This window comes from Anolis sagrei, chromosome 1, assembly GCF_037176765.1.
Source record: "Anolis sagrei isolate rAnoSag1 chromosome 1, rAnoSag1.mat, whole genome shotgun sequence".
NCBI classification, from domain to species: Eukaryota; Metazoa; Chordata; class Lepidosauria; order Squamata; family Dactyloidae; genus Anolis; species Anolis sagrei.
In genome coordinates, this window is record NC_090021.1 from 169,455,203 (window position 1) to 169,476,315 (window position 21,113).

Sequence of the window (21,113 nt, forward strand, 5' to 3'; positions counted from 1 at the left end):
TCCTCCTCCTCCTCCATCCTTGTCCTTGGTCTCCTTCCCCGATGGAGCCAGCCTTGGCTTTCCTGGTGCTGAGCGGATGCCTCTTGGCCAGGGCGCAGGTAAGCATCTCCCTTGCCTTCTCCTCTATGCTTGCCTGTTGGGTCTGCTGCTGCTCCAGAGTCTGGGGATCCTTTCTGTGTGCCTTGCGTTTCAATCCAACTCCCTTGATGCAAACAGCGACGCTTCTTGCGGCTAGCAACTTGGAGTGAAGCCGAATCAAGCCGGCAGACGCCACGTTAAAGACCTGGGTCACTCTCTCTCAGCCACAGAGGGAGGCAAAAGCAAACTCAAACAAACCTGGGCCAGGAAACAGCTCGGAAAGGATGGAGAAATCCTATTTACACTATGGCTGGAACTACACTGCCCAGGACCTGATTATTCCAGATTATCTGGCAGTGTAGACTCATAGAATCCAGTTCAAATCTGTTGAAGCTCAGCCTGTGATTGTGTTCCAGGATCAGGGTGCTTTGGATGTGGGGAGTGATGTCAATGAGTTTCAAGATGGCAATAGTTTGGTCAGTGATTCTCATGCAGAGACTGACCAGGAAATCCCTGTTCGAATGTAGTTCCCCATAAGAATGTCCCTGAGGGCTGTGGGGATGATGGTGTACTCTCTGAATTGTTACCAGAGAGTTCCCATGATTGGGAACATGAAAACAGCTCGGCTGGAGACGTTAATAAGCAAATAGATAATGAGCAAATAGATAGACATGAGGAGATTAGTCAAAATAGGAAAGCCGAACAGTGGCTTCAGCGGTCTGCCAGACTCCGAGAGAAAAAGATAAGAAATTCTAATTTCTGAATGCTAGAGACTAGCTAACAAGGAGATAAAAGTCCCAAGTACAGGATATGTAGTCAGATGAAGCATCATTTGGAATCAAATCAAGATCTCATGCTTGTTCATGGAAGTTTTGATTGGGAAATTAATGTTTTAAGTGCCTTTGTTTCATGGTTTTGATTCTCAGATTTTATGCTCTATATTCATGCCTTGGGTTCATTTTTCCTGAATCATAGAATCATAGAGTTGGAAGAGACCTTATGGGCCATCCAGTCCAACCCCCTGCCAAGAAGCAGGAATATTGCATTCAAAGCACCCCTGACAGATGGCCATCCAGCCTCTGTTTAAAAGCTTCCAAAGAAGGAGCCCCCTTCACACTCCGGGGCAGAGAGTTCCACTGCTGAACGGATCTCACAGTAGAATCATAGAGTTGGAAGAGACCTCATGGGCCATCCAGTCCAACCCCCTGCCAAGAAGCAGGAATATTGCATTCAAAGCACCCCTGACAGATGGCCATCCGGCCTCTGTTTAAAAGCCTCCAAAGAAGGAGCCTCCACCACACTCCACCACACTCCAGGGCAGAGAGTTCCACTGATTCTTGGCATTTTATTTGGAAAGTTTTGCCTTGGTTTTTATGGACTATTACCCCGGATTACTTTGTTCCTGCTTATCTTCCTACCTAATTGGATTAACCTATTTCTTTAAAGTGCTTTTACCTTATTGTTTTTCAATTATCTTCAATGAAATGATTGTTTTCCATCCAACAGTGTGGTGTTTAAAGTCAGTGAGCTTTTCTTGTCCTGGAGTGCAACAAAATCAGATAATCCTGAGATATAGGGTCAGAAAGTTTTCAGAGCTGGAATCATTGGGGTGTTGTGTGCTGCATGGTCCTGTTCTAGCAGCATTTTCTCCTAACCTTTTGCCTACATCTGTGGTTCGCATCTTCAGAGGATCACCAGCCTCAGATGCAGGTGAAAAGTCAGGAGAAAATGCTACTAGAACACAGCTGTGTAGCCTGGAAACTACACAACACTCCAGTGATTCTGGCCCTGAAAGCCTTCAACAATACATAGAACTCTTTCTGTCTTCCCAAGAAGAGGGCTTGGGGCAAGGCCAGCTCAAGTGAATTCTTTTAAGTATTCATCTGTTTCATATGGACCACATTTCGCTGTGTGACAGAATTCTTCATTCCCCTTTTGGGGTGTAGGATGCCATATTTTACACTCAACACCTGTCTCCTAGGGCCCTTCCACACCACCTTATAACCGAAAATATCAAGGCAGAATATCCCACAATATCTGCTTTGAACTGAGATATTTGAGTCCACACTCTAGCTCAAAGCAGAAAATGTGGGATTTTATTCAGCTGTGTGGAAGGGGCCCCAGAAATGGTTTAAACAAAAGATATTATTGAAGACTTTCATGGCCAAAACCACTGGGTTGTTGTGAGTTTTCCAGGCTGTATGGCCATGTGCCTGAATCATTCTCTCCTGACGCTTCAACTGCATTTATGGCAGACATCCTCAGAGGTTGTGAGGACAGTTTCTTTTTTCAAAATTAATTTTTATTAGGATTTTTTAAAACACACTCAGGACAGTTTCGAACAGACCTCACAAATCATAGAATCATAGAATCAAAAAGTTGGAAGAGACCTCATGGGCCATCCAGTCCAACCCCCTGCCAAGAAGCAGGAATATTGCATTCAAATCACCCCTGACAGATGGCCATCCAGCCTCTGCTTAAAAGCTTCCAAAGAAGGAGCCTCCACCACACTCCGGGGCAGAGAGTTCCACTGCTGAACGGCTCTCACAGTCAGGAAGTTCTTCCTCATGTTCAGATGGAATCTCCTTTCTTGTAGTTTGAAGCCATTGTTCTGCTTCCTAGTCTCCAGGGAAGCAGAAAACAAGCTTGCTCCATCCTCCCTGTGGCGTCCTCTCACATATTTATACATGGCTATCATATCTCTTCTCAGCCTTCTCTTCTTCAGGCTAAACATGCCCAGCTCCTTAAGCCACTCCTCATAGGGCTTGTTCTCCCTTGATCATTTTAGTCGCCCTCCTCTGGACACATTCCAGCTTGTCAATATCTCTCTTGAACTGTGGTGCCCAGAATTGGACACAATATTCCAGGTGTGGTCTAACCAAAGCAGAATAGAGGGGTAGCATTACTTCCCTAGATCTAGACACTATGCTCCTCTGAGGATGCCTGCCATAGATGCAGGTGAAATGTCAGGAGAGAATGTCAGGAGAGAATATGGCAATACAGCCCAGAAAACTCACAACAACCCGGTTTGAAGAAAAGTTTGGGAACTTAATTTGGAGTGCACTAGTTGGTGTCCACACTAGGCGGTGCTCACGGCTGCATGGAATTCTGAGGAAGAGTTTGCTTCAGTAAGGAATGCCCGGCTTGCATTCTGGAGGATTTTAAGGGGCATCCCTTCTCCCAGCCCAAACCTGACCCATCTCTCCAGTCTGTCAATAATAATAGATTTATTCCAGCGTCAGGTGCTCTTTGGCAAGGGTCCCCAAACTAAGGCCTATTTACCCAGCATCCGCCCTAAAGATAATTGACCCCCCCCCCCACACACACTTTAGACTTAGGGTTTCCCTCAGTCCAAAATGACTTGAAGACACACAACAACAATCCTGATTAACTTGGGTTGCTGTGAGTTTTTCAGGCTGTATGGTCATGTTCCAGTAGCATTCTCTCCTGACATTTTGCCTGCATCTATGGCAGGCATCCTCAGAGATGAATTGCACTCATTGAGTCTGTACCTCAGCTATGTTCTTTTCTCAGCCATATTGTTTTTATGCTGTTTACAATTGTTTGTACTTTATTTTTATCTGATGTTTTTAATCAGTTAAACTGTTTTGTGTGTTTTACTTGTAATTTTGGGTTTGTCCTTTGTAAGCTGCCCCGAGTCCCTTAGGGGAGATGGTTGGAGGGGGTATACAAATAAAGTTATTATATTATTATTCAGAGGTCTGTTGGAAATGAGGTAAGTGGGGGTGTGTGTACACACACACACACACACATATATATCTGAGGAATGTCCAGAGTGGGAGAAAAAAACCCTCATCTGTTTGAAACAAGTGTGAATGTTGCAATTAACCAGCTTGATTAGCATTGGGTAGCCTTTCAGCTGCAAAGTCTGGCTGTTGTTGCCTGGGGGCATCCTTTGTTTGGGAGGCATTAACTGGCACTTTGTTGTTTGCTGTCTTGAATTCCCCTGTTTCTGAGTGACATTCTTTATTTTCAGTCCTGGTTTTAGAGTTTTTTAAAATTCTGGTAGCCAGATTTTGTTCATTTTCATGTCCCCCCCCCCCTTTCTGTTGAAATTGTTCACATGTTTGTGGATTTCAGTGGCTTCTGACATGGTGGTTGTTAGAGGGGTACAGCATTTCTGTGTTCTCAAATAATATGCTGTGTCCAGGTTGGTTCATCAAGAGTTCATCCACTTACTACAATGCAGTCTGAGCCCTACTACATTAGGAAGAACTTCCTGACTGTGAGAGCTGTTCAGCAGTGGAACTCTCTGCCCCAGAGTGTGGTGGAGGCTCCTTCTTTGGAAGATTTTAAACAGAGGCTGGGTGGCCATCTGTCGGGGGTGCTTTGAATGCAATTTTCCTGCTACACTCTTCAGTAGAGGTTTCACTTCCTGCTAGTAGTATTGTATCATCTGAATATCGGAAATTGTAGATGTTCCTTCCTCCTATTTTTATACCTCCTTCCGCTGATTCTAATCCCATTTTCTGTGTATAAATTAAACTGATAAAATACAACCTTGTCTGACCCTCCTGTTAATGGGAAACCATAATAATAATAATAATAATAATAATAATAATAATAATAATACCAACAACAATAACAATAATAATAATATACTTGATTTATATTGCACCCTTCTCCTTGTGGTGACTCAGAGCAGATTACAGTATTATCAGATACTGGCAAACATTCAATGCCTTGTTACAATACAATGTCTTCCTAGTCCCATATCCTAGATATCTCACACAAACACAAACAAATGCAAAGATTTCTCCTTTCATTTCCGGCTTTGGACGCAGTACTCATCTCTGGCTCTGGGGGAGGTGCTGTTCTCCATTTCAAAGCCGAGGAGCCTGTGTCCATAGACACCTCCTGGTTGTGTGGCCAGCATGACTGCTTGGAGCATCTTATGCCTTCCCCACTGAAGCGGTACCTGTTTATCTACTCACATTTGCATGTTTTCGAACTGCTATGTTGGCAGGAGCTAGGGCTAACATCAGGAGCTCACCTCATCCCTCGAATCTGAACTACCAGCCTTTGGGTCAGCAGTTCAGCAGCACGAGGGTTTAACCCATTGCACCACTGCAACCCCTGAAACCATACTTTTTCATATTGTGTCCTGACAGTGGCCTTTTGTCCTGAGCATAGGTGATGTAACAAGACAATTCAAACACTGTGACATATTCTTGCCTGAATTGGGCTCTAGAACTATGACAATGGAAGGGATCCCTAATCCAACTCTCTGATAACACATGCTAAAGCATCCCTGATGCGTGATCACCCAAGAAAGAATTTTGTATTTAGATTTGAGTCTCATCGCTTAGATGTCTCACGATGTACATGTACGGTTTTGGCCCAACTTACCTGTCCGAACGTATCTCCTCCTATGAACCAGCTAGGACGTTAAGATTGTCTGGGAAGGCCCTGCTCTTGATCCCGCCTGTGTCACAAATACGTTGGGCGGGGACGAGCAACAGGGCCTTCTCAGTGGTGGCCCCTCGGCTATGGAATGCCCTTCCCAGAGATATTAGATCGGCCCCTTCTCTGTTAGCATTTCGTAGGAAGGTTAAGACCTGGTTATTCGAGCAGGCATTCGAAAAGGCAGTGTAAAAAACATTGGAACATGAAATGACTGGATGATGAGATTGGATCTTGAGACGCCATGAGTTATGCAGTATTGACTTTGTGATGTTTGTATATTGATGCTATGCTTTTTAATTGTTTTAATCTGTTTTATGATGTTCAAGCATTGAATTTTGCTATTGCAAACCGCTTTGAGTCGCCCAAGGGCTGAGAAAAGCAGTATATAAATGGAGCAAATAAATAAATAAACAAACAAATGTATGCAAATGCAGGTATTCCAGAATAATTTTTTTAAACCCTCAAAAACTAAAGAACCTTCTGGTCCCAAGCATTTTGGATCAGGGATATTCAATCTGCACCTTTCCTAATCTGCGGTAACCAAAACTGCATACAATAATAAGGAGAATAACATCTGGAAAAGGTTCAAGGAAGCACATACTAGCCTTGGATCTATTTCACCAATGTTGGCTTTGCCCTCTTCATTCCTTGCCCTCCTCATGTTGAATGGAAAGGTCTTCAGGCAGCTATTTCTGGTGCTTACTGGTGTGAATGTGACTCCTGTGTTGGTATGGAAATCCTAATAAATTGGAGTTCCCCATGACTCAGAAGTGTCACCTCGTACCTTCTTTCCACCCCATAAAATATGTATTGCAAATATATGAGGAATGGGGAAGAGCACAAGAGTGGATATAGAACAGGGGCATTTTTAATATCTTACATCTTTGTCTTCTTCCACTGTTATCTAATACAAAAAAAATTATATGATGTTCAAAGAGAAAGAGAAAAAAAAGAGCATTTCTTTTCTAATCTAAAACAGAAGGATAGAAAAGCGGGTGTGTGCAGTGTTTTGAAACAAAGGAGATAGAAGAGTTGAGAAATGGAAAATAGAAAATAGAAAGCCTCTACACTTTCTGTCTCTGCTGTCTTCTTCATAATCAAACATCTTTTCTCTTTGTTATAGAACTTCTTGTCTCTGGTAGATTAACTTTCCAGGATCCCTTGGATATCAGTGAGGATCCTGTTGTTCTTTTCACTATTTTTTTCTATTTTTCTATACTTGTTATTCCTACATCCCTCTATGAATAATTTTCTCTTGAACCCAATATTTTCATTTCCATTTCTTCTCTTAAATAGGCAGTAAAGAGCTGCAATTCTTCAAATTTGGAAGGATCTGGTGGTTTTATAAGCCTAGTCCATTTGTTCCTATCTGCCACATCTAACATTGTTGTAATCCATAAATCTTGGGTGGGATTTTTTTCTTGTTTCCAATAGTAAACATAAACAATCCTTGCTGCAGTCACCAGGTCTAAAAAGAGTATCCGATTTTATTTGGTAATGTTGAATTTGTAAGCCTCAACAGAAAGACTTCTGGCTCTAGTGGTACGCGCGCTGGGCCTATAACAATGTCTGTTTACAGGACGTGCTTTCTGTATGCCCAACGGGATGCCGGGGTGCCTCAGCTAAAGGGTCCCATAGGTTTCCCAACACAAAGTTCTGTAGAGGCTCAAAATAGGTTCAACAAAGCTTTATTAAGGCTTAAATCTTCAAACAAACGAATTAAATGCTTTATAATCTTGAAAAACTAGTAGCTTTCTTGATCTGTCAACAAGGGACAGGCAACTGATGATAAACCGTCCTATCTTCTTTAGGGAAACCTTCCGACCCCTCCTTGGGAAATCTTTCTTTACCCTGCTGGCGTGAGGCCCCAATTACCAGCTCCAAGCTGTGTTATGGATAGCCCGAGTGGTCTCTTACCAGGCAATGGTTACTGTAGATCTGCCAAGCTGGTGTCCTGTAGATTTGCCCCACAAAGGCCATGGAACCATTCCTTCATTTTCCAGCAAAAGCTGGCTGTATTCCCACAGCAAAGCTGTGGAACTGTAAATTTATTCCCCAGCAAAAGCTGTAAGAAGTGAAGCTTTTTGCAGGTGGGACAGAGAAAGCCCACACATCCTGCTGTAAGGCTCCAAACTGTGAGACTGAACTAAAAGCCCCCCTTTCCCTCCAAAACTGGGGAAAGGGGCGGATCTAAAGGCTCCAACGATGATTGATAGGTTGTTGGCCCTATGACTGCAACCTGGGGAAAGCTACCCAACTGCAAAATGCATGGCCCAAAATGGATTCATGCAAACTAACTGCAAGAAAAAGAAATTCAAATCTGGCACAGCCGTGCCAGCACACACACACACACACACATATATATGGCGTTAGGACATGTCCACCACATATGGTAAAAGATTCCTTCTTTTTAATGACATTTTTAACAAACTTAAAAAAATGGTTCCATATTTGCTAATCTTTCTGGGATCATGTACTATCTCATCCTGTAGAATTTTTTTTGTAGTCTACAACATTTTGTAAATTTAATCTTTGTTTTCCAGTGTAACAGTATGTTGTGTGATCATCCATACTGTTGATCACAGTCGTCGAGCCTTTTGCTGTCGTCAAGCATCATCCTGGTCCAATAAATCCTTTGCGATTGTCATTTCTATCTGTTTTCTTGGGTGTGCTCGACTCTCTTGCGTTCATTATTTTTCTGCTATTTTGTTTATTAAGTTACAGTTAGGTTGTTCTATATTGTATAATGTGCTTTGTCTTCATGTAAATTGTATGGTTTTCTTTTTGGCATTGAATGTTTGGCATACTTTGCAATCGCGTCTGGTGGGGACAAGGGACAGGGCCTACTCGGTGGTGGCCCCTCGGCTCTGGAACTCTCTCCCGTTGGAGATTAGATCTGTCCCTTCTTTCCTGACTTTCAGAAAGCTGGTAAAATCTTGGCTTTGGAATATAGCATTTGCAGAATGATGATTGAGTCAATAACGGCTGACCACACCGGCGGATGGTGATGAATTTGTGATTTTACTCTGACGACCTGGCTTTTGTAATGGTATGATCTGAATTTTAATGTATTTTTGTATTAATGTATTATGATGCTATTATGTTTATTCTATGTGTGTATGAATTTTCTGCTGTTAGCCGGCCTGAGTCCCTCTTCGGAGGTCGAGAAGACCGGGTTATAAAAGCTCTAAATAAATAAATAAAAAAAACTACCTGGAAACTGCCCTGAGTCCTTTCAGGGAAATAGGGTGGTCTATAAATAAAATGTATTTATTTATTTTTTTATTGTTCTTTTGGGGCATGTTTCATACCTTCTTGCTCAGACATTTCAATGATACATGCGAGGGCATGGAGGACCAGACATCACATTCATTCTAAGCTTTTCTTGTTTCAATAAATTTTATTAAGTCTTTCAGATAAGTACAATAAAATAAGATAAGTAATGGAAAAGAACTTGATTAATAGTAAAGTGTGTGTATGAGATATCTATCTATCTATCTATCTATCTATCTATCTATCTATCTATCTATCTATCTATCTATATGAGAGAAAAGGAGAAGGAAAAGAAAAGAAAAAAAGGGAAAAAAAGAAAAATATAAAAAACAAGGAAACAAGAGAAAGCTTTTCATATACAATTGAACACCATATGTTTGACCATGGAACGGCTTTGGACTATGATTTCTGGATGGCGTGATTTTAATATTGAATGTAATGCTTTTAAAAGGCTTAATATGTATTCGTTTGAATTTAATTTATTTTAAGCTTAATGTGTTGTATGTGTTTTAAGGCATTGAATAATTGCCGGTATGTAAGCTGCCTTGAGTCCCCTTTGGAGTAGAGAAAGGTGGGGTATAAATAGGGTACATAAATAAATCTTTGGGGGTGCCTTTCTAGACTTCGTGCTGATACACTAAATCATACATAGCAAATCCTATTGAAATGAAGTCCAAACTAAGCATAGAATCACACTAATTTAACCTGGAAATGCTTAGAGACAATATGTTTTTTTAAAATAAAATGCTCCATTGAAACCACATATTTTGGTTCTGTAGTTATGTGGGCATGCATACATGTGTGTGTGCCTGGATCGGGCAAATATTTGTCTTTGCACTTAATGATATTTTTCTAGCTCATGTCAATGTCTCCTTGTAGGAAGTTCAAGGAAGAAGTGATTGAGCCGTACTTCTGTGCATATATACATCTGTTTGCTCAAGGGAACACCAATATTTTAAAGGTACTTTATTTCTAACTAGAAAATTTGGTACACAGTCAATCCAAGATACCAAGATAACTAGAAAAGCAAGAAGCTTCCCAAGGCACTTCTTTGATATGCCTATGAATCTGCCTGTGTATGTGTGCAGATGTTTCAAATAGTTCTCCATCTTTTTGAAAGATACAGCTGTACCTTTAGTTTCATTAGTCATTAATTCCTAATGTTCTACTGAACTTTTTGGACCTTGTGCAATGGCAGTATACATACATCTATTTTTTTTTTGTTTTAATAAAGCAAGGGTTATGAGGCTCATTGTTTGTGTTTTACATGAAGCTTTGCTGGGAGCAAAATGCTTACGGGGGTTGAATGAAAAGTAATGCCTCCAGCTTTGTTACTTGGGTTTGGATGGGAATATTTTAATAAATCAAACACAGAAATAATATTTAGAATGTGCTCTTTAACTACCACTATTCACTTTTCCACATAAGCACCAGACAATTGGATACATTTCTGCCAACGATGAACAAATTTTCTGAAGCCGTTATGGAAGAAGTCTGTGCGCTTTCATTTCAGCATCCTGGGTACCCATAGTGCACAGATCTTCCAATAGCCAAGCAAAGCAATAATGTGACCAACACATTCTTGTGAAATGCCAATTATGCTTACAATTTCCCTTTTAGTGATACGACAATAGTCTTGAATTAATCTGTGAACCTTTTGCTTGTGAAACTCTGTGGTTGCTATCAGAGGACGTCCAACTCTTTGTCACGCAAGTCAGATGTTCCCACCTCAACATCTTTAAACTTACTTGCCCAATGACGTACAGTACTCACATCAACACAATCACCATAAACAGCTTTTATTTCCCATTTCCTCTCTTTTTCCTAATACCGCTGATTCCTTTGTTATGACCCACTCATTTCCTAGTATTTGATTTTATACAAAATGTGTCAAATCAAATACTAGGAAATGAGTAGGTCATAACAAAGGAATCAGCGGTATTAGGAAAAAGAGAGAAAATGGGAAATAAAAGGGAAATAAAAGAAGCAATAATTGAATGTGCACAAGCAGTAATAGTATTAGGGTGGATAAATCAAAATGGACAATAAATAAATGGTGGAGCAAATGGAATTTGAAATTATGAATGTGAAATTAAATGATTTAAAAATCAATGAAAATCGAATGAGAGAAATGGAAGATAGATGGCTATCTTTATGAATCATTCCGGAGATCAAGCCATAAGAAATAAGATACAAATGTTATATAGCATACAGGATGGAAATGTATAAAGATAAAGAAATAATGATTGTCTCAAAAAGAAATGAATATGTGAAAGAAAATAATCCTCATGTTGGTGGTGGGAATTGAAAATGTTTTGTGTGTGCACGGTATGTATTTTTTTGTATTGTAAAAAAAATTAAATAAAAAAAACAAATCAAAACCATAAACAGCTTGCATTCTCTGATGAATCTCCTTTGGGGTGACACCTTCTGCTGCCAAGGATTCAATGACTGCACGTTGCTTAAGTTGCATTGACCCATCGTCTGCGCAGGGTTCCATACTTCCCACTTTAACAACACAACCCTTCAATGCTAAGGCTTCCTGCCAAAATGGAAATGTAGAGGAGAGTCTACTGGACAAGCCAGTACCTGCCGCATACCAGTTCTGCCATCTGTTGAGGAATTACGGAGATGGAGGCATTATTTTTCATTCAACCCTCATAATTCCATGGATTTTCCATGGACGTCATACTTGCTATAGTGAGAGAAAGTGTCTGAGGCAAAAGATTCACAAAACATAGATGATTAAATGTTTAGAAACAAAACTTATGAGGAAGGGCTTATGGAGCTTGGAATGTTTAGACTGGAGAAGGAAAGACTGAGCAGTGATATGATAGCCATTCAAAAGTATTTTAAGAGAAGTTGGGCAGGTGAAAGAGCAAGGCTATTAAAACAGCAGTATGGTACCCTGGGCAAAGTAGTGTGATAAGGTCATAAGCAATGGATTCAAAATACAAGAAAAAGAAAGAAATAATTCCTTACATCGAAATGAACTTTCTTTGAATACAATGGGCTCTGGAATTTTAAAAACAAGGTTTGATTTTTGAAACAGAGCCATCTCTTTGTTGTGTTCTCTTGCCTAGTCGCAGTTGGACTGGATGACCCTGGCAATACCTCCCAGTGCTGTGATTCTATGGTAGGTCATTGTAGCTTGTGGTAGGTAATAATACAAGAGAATAGCTAAATGAAAATCATTATTAGACAATATTATCTCCCCTGCCTTGTCGCTGCAGGTATTTAAGAACAGCAATGGCAGTATACATTTCCTACTGATTGAGCCCACATAAGGGTCAGATGAGGCTTGGTTGACTGGGGAGATCTGCAGCACTAATTGTGCTTTTCAGCAAGACGCTCAACAAGAGCTAAACAGCAGGTCAAGTAGTTTATTTATACTGTTAAAACATGGCTGCGGGCATGTTAGTCATATTTCTCAAAAATATATTTTCAAGCTATTGCTTGTATCAAGAGGTCTTAGCAAAAAGTTTGGTCAGTTTAGTCATGACAAATGTAAGAAGGACAATAATCAATCAGAACTTGGGAAACTTATTTTAAAAACTTGAAAATTTAATAAAGACTTATTATTAAAAAAAAGAACTTGGGAAACTGACTTTTGAAGAGTCTTGACTCTCAGAATACCCCAGCCAGGGAGTTCTAGGTTCCAAAAGCAATGCTTCTGAAGCTCCACAGTCAACCAACTCCTTCGAAATTGAGAAGCCAGAGAAATCCCTTTCCTTGTTACACACTGAGGACTGGAATCACTCAGATGTAATCACCTGTTTCCTTGCTCAGGTTCTTGCAACGTAATTGTCACTTGATGTTTAGCACCTGAACATGTGAACTACTTTCACTGAAGAGGGTAGATGGGATTGAAGGAGGCTGAAGCCTGTAGTAGATTTGCTTTGGTAACAAATGGAAAGAAGGTGTGCCGTCGCTGCCTGGGGGCTATAATTCTTAGTGAAAAAACAAGGACGTGGCAACTTTTCCCCAGGGGATTGCTTCTTGCCTTCCTTTAGAGAACTGGAACTCTCAAGGACCAACAAAACACTATAGATAACTCGAAATAGGCTTTATTGTTCACAAAGAGTTATCTTTCTAAGGCATTAAACTTGATGTTCCAAAAGAGGTAAAGAAAATATACATTACAGTCTCTGGTTGTCTTGAGTCCAAGGAGTTTTGCAGCTGAGTAGCTTCCAAGTTCCCTCTATCTCAATGGCTATGAGGTTGGAACATTCACAGCTCCAGTCCAATTGCCTATGTTGAAGGCACAAAGTCTTCCTCTTGATGCCAAAGGACTGGTTTGAAGGCGCTTAAGATTCTTCAACGTCATCCAGATGAGCTGGGCATGAAGTATGAATCTTAAGGGTATAAACCTGAGAATTGGTGGTAAGAAATGACTTGACTAAGGGCTTTGAGCCAAGCCTTTCGCATGTCCATCTTCCATCTGTTGCTATTTGATGGTGGAATGAAAAAGAAAGCACTGCCCTCCTCCCTAGGAAGGGGTGGAGCCAAACAATTGAGCTGGGAGAGCAATTCAACTGATGCAAAACAACATTGTTTGACAGCTGTAAATAACCAAACAATTCAACTATATATTTACATACAAGTGGCGCCAGACGTGCCGTCACAGAAGGTACCCCTCCCTGCAGAAAAGGAGCAACACGTCAAGAGCAGGATGAATAAATTGTGTGTTCTACAATAGATAAGCTGATCATGAAGGCAGGGCTTGCCAGAAATGGGCTAGAGCCTTGAGTGTCAACGGATATTTGGCTGAAATTTGCCCCAGAAAATATGTGCAGTAGAATCTTGATAGATAAGAAAAACCTATATAATGTGCAGTCAAAGGATATGGGGCATGGCAGCCTTTTTCAAGTACTGTGACCTTCGAGTGTAGTATGCCTGATCCGTTTCCTTATGGCCATAATGGAATAAATCTTTCTTTTTTAAAAAAAAATCATTAATTTATTGAAAGTAATTTGTCTCCAGAAGATTGGAGAGTGAGAGAACTAATAAAATCACGATAGATTTACAGTGAAAGAAAAGTAGGAAGGGGTGAGGATCAAAAATCAAAAAAGGAAAAACAAAAAACCAAGAGTGTAGAAGTTGTAAGTTACTTCCGGGTTACTTCAGATTATGTTAACAACTCTTTTTTTGTTGTATATTCTGTCAGAGTGCTGTCTGGTTTCTCTCTAGACATTAGCCTTTGATACTTTGTTATATCTCCTGAATATGAATTTCTACACTGTCTTTTCTAATAAATTTGATAAATTTTCCCAGTTTGTTTTCTGTCTTGGTACGAGGGGTATTTTTTAAGTAAGGTCCGTTGAAACATAAGTACACAACGAAAGTTTATTTCAAAAAAGTAAATTTATTTTCAGAAAGTACATACTTCACTCTATTTTTCGACATAGTTGCCAAGTTTGTTCGAACACTTATCATACCTCCGAACCAATTTTAAAATACCCTCTTTATAAAAACTTGCCGCCTGCTGAAGCCACCAAATCGTCTGTAATCAAAGAAGGCCGACCGGAGCGGTCCTCATCATGGACGTTGTCACGGCCATCTTTGAATTGTCGTACCCACTTACGCACTTTGCTTTCACTCATAACAGTATCACCGTACACTTCACAAATCTGTCAATGAATTTCTGCAGCAGGCAGGTTTCTTGCTGACAAAAACCGTATCACTGAGTGAACCTCACATGCGGAGGGTGAGTTGATAGTCTTAAAACATTTTTAAAGCACAGAACAGAACCGTACAGGTTAGCTACAGAGCGGAAACTGAGCACAGTTGTTCCCGAGGCATGCCAGTACACGACGCATGCGCTCGTTGCGGTATGCGCACGAACTACTAGTGTCTACAACAAAACGGACCTTACTTAAAAAATACCCCTCATATATTATTATCTGTTAATTTTTACGTAAGTAAGTCCATATTCATTATGTCCCAAACTTTCAATAGCCAGTTTTCAGTTGTTGGTATTTCTTCTGTTTTCCATAGTTGAGCTAGTTTGATCCTGGCTGCCATTATTAAATAAATGAAAGGTCTATTTGTGTTATTGTCCATTTCAAAATCCATTAGTCCTAATAAAAAATATTCTGGTTTGAACTCAAAGCTAACTTGCAAAATTGATTCTGTCATTTTGTGTATCAACCGCCAGAAGGATTAGATTTTCTTGCACTTCCACCATAAATGTATAAAGGTGCCTACTTTCCCCCCGCATTTCCAATATTTTGCACTTATTCTACCTTTATTAATCTTTGATAGTTTTTCTGGTGTTAAGTACCATCTGTAGAAAAGTGTATACCAATTGTCTTTAAATTCTGTGGAGTATGTTAGTTTTAAATTTAGTCCAAATCTCTTCCCATTCTGTTATGCTTATCATTCTACCTATGTCTCTGGCCAGTTTGTCATTACCTCCTTTCCCTGTTCTTTTTCTGTTGACCAATTGTTGGTAAATCTTTTTAGTTAGTTTTGTATCTATTTTTAATATTTTATCCCAGAACGTCTCCTTGATTTCAAAATCTACTTTCCTGTCTATCATAAAATATTCCTTTATCTGCCAATATCGACACCAGGATAGTGTCGGGTCAATCACTTTTAATTCCTCTTGTGACTTCAAGATAGGCTCTTGTCTGTCTGTTTTGAGTAGCTGACTGTAGGTCAACCACTTTTCTCTTGGTAACTCTCTCAAGTGGGTTGCCTCGTTTGGCAAGAACCAAAGTGGTGTTTTCGTGTGAATTCTTTCTTTGTATTTATTCCAGGTTCGAATTAAGGCAGATCTTATAAAATGGTTCTTAATTTTTTTTCCTTATCAGATTTTCCCCTCCATAGGTAGCTGTGCCACCCCGTCTATGCTGCCATATGTTGTTGTTGTTTATTCGTTCAGTCATCTCCGACTCTTCGTGACCTCATGGACCAGCCCACACCAGAGCTCCCTATCGGCCGTCACCACCCCCAGCTCCTTCAAGGTCAGTCCAGTCACTTCAAGGATGCCATCCATCCATCTTGCCCTTGGTCGGCCCCTCTTCCTTTTACCTTCCACTTTCCCCAGCATAATTGTCTTCTCTAGGCTTTGCTGTCTCATCATGATGTGGCCAAAGTACTTCAACTTTGTCTCTAGTATCCTTCCTTCCAGTGAGCAGTCGGGCTTTATTTCCTGGAGGATGGACTGGTTGGATCTTCTCGCAGTCCAAGGCACTCTCAGCACTTTCCTCCAACACCACAGCTCAAAAGCATCCATCTTCCTTCGCTCAGCCTTCCCTAAGGTCCAGCTCTCACATCCGTAGGTTACTACAGGGAATACCATGGCTTTGACTAGGCGGATCTTTGTTGCCAGTCTGATGTCTCTACTTTTCACTATTTTATCGAGATTGGACATTGCTCTCCTCCCAAGAAGTAAGTGTTTTCTGATTTCCTGGCCACAGTCTGCATCTGCAGTAATCTTTGCACCTAGAAATACAAAGTCTGTCACGGCCTCCACATTTTCTCCCTCTATTTCCCAGTTGTCAATCATTCTTGTTGCCATGATCTTGGTTTTTTTGATGATTAGCTGCAACCCAGCTTTTGCACTTTCTTCTTTCACCTTGATTATAATCCAGGTCAAAGCAGATAATCTGGGTTTTTTTTTTTTGCAGTGTAGAAAGGACCTGAGCCAGTTGAGTTTCATGGTTATGTTTGGGTTAGAATCTAGACTTCCCAAGATTCAGTCAAACAGTCTGACCACTTCATCTCTCTACCAGTCATCACAATGAGGAGCAGAACGACTTGTACCTATTCAGTACAAAGAGCAGAAGAAATCACTCAAAGAAACATGCCACTGGCTCCAAATGATCTAAGTAATAATTTGATGTGAAGAGGGAGAATTGAATCAAATACTAGATTACAATCAGTTCTGCTTCTTTCCAGCTTTAAATTGGTTGTAGCAGTTGAGAGGAAGGTTTCCACTTCAAATGGTAAACGGTGCCTTGCAGAAGTATTCACCATTTCTGACATTTTGTTGTAGACCTGGAATGAATTTAATTGGCACTGTTACTTCTTGATGCACACAAGACACTGCAAATGTCTTTTTTCCTGCGGCACAGAAGCAAGCTAACAAAAACCAACTGGCATTTTCTGTTACATTAAACATTCACCCCCTGAGTAATTATTACTTGAGGCACGCACCTTTGGCACCAATTGTAGCAGTGAGCCTTGTCAGGGAAGTCTCTATCATCACTGCAGATCCAGTTTTTTTACTAAATTCTCCCAGCCAAATTGTTCTAATTCTTTCAGGGTGGATGGGAATTCTCTGCCCCCTTCTACACTGCCATATAAAAATCCAATTTATCTGATTTGAACTTGATTTTATGTCAGTGTAGAAGGGGCCTGAATTATCACTGGCCTCCTGATTACTTCTCACATTAAAACCCTTCTTATTTTGGTCACAGTGGGTTAAACCCTTGTGCCAGTAGTGAGGTCGAAGATGACCCCCCCCCCCCCCGGATTCTGTAAAAGATAGTTCAAGATCAGGAATTTAGAGTTTTTCCAAGGACACCAGGCTGGAATTATTCTATAATCCCCTATCTCTCCCCCATGTGGGAACCTAATGCTTTTTTCCATGGCCCCACATGGCAATGCCCCTGTGACCCAATCTAACATCTGACCAATTTGGCTATTTATTTATTTAATGTATTGGATTCCTTTTTTCATGAATGAAACTCCTGTTTTATGAATGGACTCCAAGTTCTCAGTGCTCTCATTGACTCCCCATGGACTCTTACGGACTTCTCTAGGACTTTTACACACTTTCCCCAACCCTCATGAACTTTTATCAACCTTTGAAGGACTTTAGAGCTCTTAGGAGCTCTCTTGTAAAAAACAACAACCCTATGTATCTTTATGATACCACCAATCTTTATGAACTTTTAATGGACTTTGGAGGGAGGGAAGGCTGACATGGTCCCCCAGAAACCACTGGTCTAATGTTTAAAGTTTATGTATGTCTTATGTTTAATGGTTTTAATTGATTTTCGGTTCATAGTTGAATGTTGTAATTAATTATTATGATTTCTTTGTGTACTGTAGGTTGGCATTAAATTTTTGCCCTTAGTATGTTGTAAACCACTTTGAGTCCCCCCTGCTGAAATATTATCACTATGCTTTATTTATTTGCTGTATTTATATACTACCTGAGAAAGGTGGTATATAATAAATAAATAAATAAATAAATACTTATTTATTTAGAAGGCAAGAGCTGGCTAGCAGAGCATAGTGATAATATTTCAGCAGGGCTAAAGTTAACCGCACAATGTAGATTCACTTGAGCACTTCAATAGTGTTAATAGAAAGACAATTTCTATGTCCACTGAGACAGCATATGCTAGCTTTGAACAATTTAGGGCAGATATATGCAGTACTTAAAGCGAGGAACCGAAATATCAATTGCTTTTTTCCTGTCTTCCGTTTTTTGCCTTTGCGAAAATATGCAGCAGACCAATGTGCATTTCATATCTACTACTTTGCCTTGCAGATTTCACAATGATTTCATGAACATCAGATTCATTTCAAATATAAGGCATTGACTTGCTCTTCGTCTGGTGATTATTTAGTATTCAAGGGGCATGTTTGAGATAAGAGACAGCCATTGCATTTGCACATAATCACAGTGGTGAGCTGCTCTATATGTATAAGATATTCCTTTCTCAATGAGACTGTGAACATGGCTTAGAACGAGGTAGGAGTTCACTTTCAATTCATGAGAAGTTTAGTGCCAGTCCTTCACTTGGGAACACATGAGTTAAAATATTCCCATATCATCATTGCAAAGGTGGTTTCATTGCCCATGCTTGATCAAGGGGAGGCATGGATCAGGGGTCCCTAAACTAAGGCCCGCGGGCCACTTCCGGCCTGCCAAGGGCACTTATCCGGCCCGCGGAGGAGAAGCACCCCCCCCACACACACTGCCCCTCCCTTGGCTGGCTCACGCTATCCGTCAGGCCCGATGAGCAGCGTGAGCCAGCCAAGGGCAGCTGCTCTGCACGGTCTACTCTTGCGTAAAGCACCTCACGAGGTGCTTTACACGAGAGTAGGCCACGCGGTGCTGCTCCTCCCTTGGCTGGCTCACGCTATCTGTCAGGCTGCCCCGGCACTCCATGCAGTCATGCCGACCACATGACCTTGGAGGTGTCTATGGACAACGCCGGCTCTTTGACTTAGAAATGCTGATGAGCACCACACCCCAGAGTCGGACATGACTAGACTTCATGTTAGAGGAAAACCTTTAACTAGGATAATTGTGGAAGATCCAGGGTGGGAGAAAGAACTCTTGTCTTTTGGAGGTAGGTATGAATGTTTCAATTGGCCACCTTGATTACCATTTCATGGCCTGACAGTTTTTAGAGAGAATCCTTTGTTTAGAGGTGATTAGCTGGCCCTGATTGTTTCTTGTCTGGAGTTCCCCTGTGTTTGAGTGTTGTTCTTTATTTACAGTTATAATTTTAGAGTTTTTTAAATACTGGTAGCCAGATTTTGTTCAGACTAGAAATAGGAAGATTTCCCATTCTCTGCTCCTGGAATTACTGCCTAAAGAGGGCTAGAAAGAACTCCCTCTAAGGGCCCTTTCCAACAGCAAAATAAGATATGTGCAATGTGCATAGGAGGTTTTTTATTGATTTTTTTAAAAAAACTATAGTCCGGCCCTCCAATGGTCTGAGGGACAGTGAACTGGCCCCTGGTTTAAAAAGTTTGAGGACCCCTGGCATGGATAAACATGAGGTGCCAAGGAGTGTGGTTGCCTCGTCTCACTTCTTGTTTTCCATTTCACTGCAGGAGCTGTCTCTTGCATGAGATAGGGTGATTTGGATCATGCTAGTGGGAATTTTAATTTTTTTCATATAATTGCACTAATGTGGTTGTAATCAGTCAACTCATGTGGGCACCCCTTTGCAAGTATAAATTTCCACATCATTTGACAGCTCATGCTGTGGCAAAGCTAGAAATGAAATGAGTGTGCTTGTGAGTGTTAATGGACATTTCAAGGCAGAGCTTGGAAAGGTTCCTCTATCTATATAAATAAAAATGTAATGTTCGTTTGTGGGATTAACAGAACTCAAAAACCACTGGACAAATTGACACCAGATTTGGACACAAGACACCTAACAACCCAATGTATGTCTTTCACTCAAAAAATTGACTTTGTCATTTGGGAGTTGTAGTTGCTGGGATTTATAGTTCACCTACAACCAAAGAGCATTCTGAACCCCACCAACAATGGAATTGAACCAAATGTGGTATAACAAGACTCCCATGACCAACAAAAAACACTAAAAAGGTTTGGTGAGCATTGACCTTGTGTTTGGGAGTTGTAGTTCACCTATATCCAGAGCGCACTTTGGGCTCAAACAATGATGGATCTGGACCAAACTTGCCACGAATATTCCATATGCCCAAATAGGAACACAGATGGAGTTTGGGGAAAATAGACCTTGACATTTGGAAGTTGTAGTTACTGGGATTTATAGGTCACCTACAATCAAAGAGCGTTCTGAACCCCACAAACGGCAGAATTGGGGCAAACTTCCCACACAGAACCCCCATGACCAACAGAAAATACTTAAGGCCGTTCAGTTCAACTCCCTTCACCAGATCAAGAAAATTTAATCAAAGATGGGACCAGCATTTGGGTACAGGACTGTAATAGGTAAAATGACAAAAGCGGGGACAAAAGCTATTTCCAGAGCTTGTTGATCGAAAGGTCGCAGGTTCGATTCCAGGGAGCGGCGTGAGCTTCCGCTGTCAGCCCTAGCTTCTGCCAACCTAGCAGTTCGAAAACATGCAAATGTGAGTAGATCAATAGGTACTGCTCCGGCGGGAAGGTAACGGCGCTCCATGCAATCATGCCGGCCACATGACCTTGGAGGTGTCTACGGACAACACTGGCTCTTCGGCTTAGAAATGGAGATGAGCACCACACCCCAGAGTCAGACATGACTGGACTTAATGTCAGGGGACTACCTTTACCTTTTATTAGGAGAATGACCAGGGTAATATATAGGGGGCTAGGTCGTGTCCAGACAGTGTCTGGGCTGAGCTAGGTTATCTGCTTATCCTTGATTATTGGGCAGTGTAGACTCATATAATCCAGTTTAAAGCAGATAATCTGGGGTTAGATCATGGGATATAGGGCAGTGTAGAAGGGGCCTGTATGGTTTCATTGGGAAGGCAGCAAGGAGGAAAAGTGAGTACCTTTCCCTCCTGCTTGAACGAAGAAGTGCTGGGTTTGTACAAAAGAAGAAATAATATAGAAAATTAGAAAGTGAATCTTGGGATAAAATGGAAGTGTGGAATTCATTCATTTA

The 21,113-nt window shown here is 40.9% G+C and overlaps 1 protein-coding gene across 1 annotated transcript in view; it reads left to right on the top strand.

The window, feature by feature from the left end:
- The window catches only part of PTH2R (parathyroid hormone 2 receptor), an 86,543-nt gene continuing 65,430 nt past the window's right edge, over nt 1-21,113 (top strand). Inside the window, exon 1 of the mRNA XM_067470252.1 lies at nt 1-98. Within this exon, the coding sequence (XP_067326353.1) occupies nt 42-98 (57 nt within the window). The 5' untranslated portion in view covers nt 1-41. The remainder of the gene's footprint in view (nt 99-21,113) is intronic.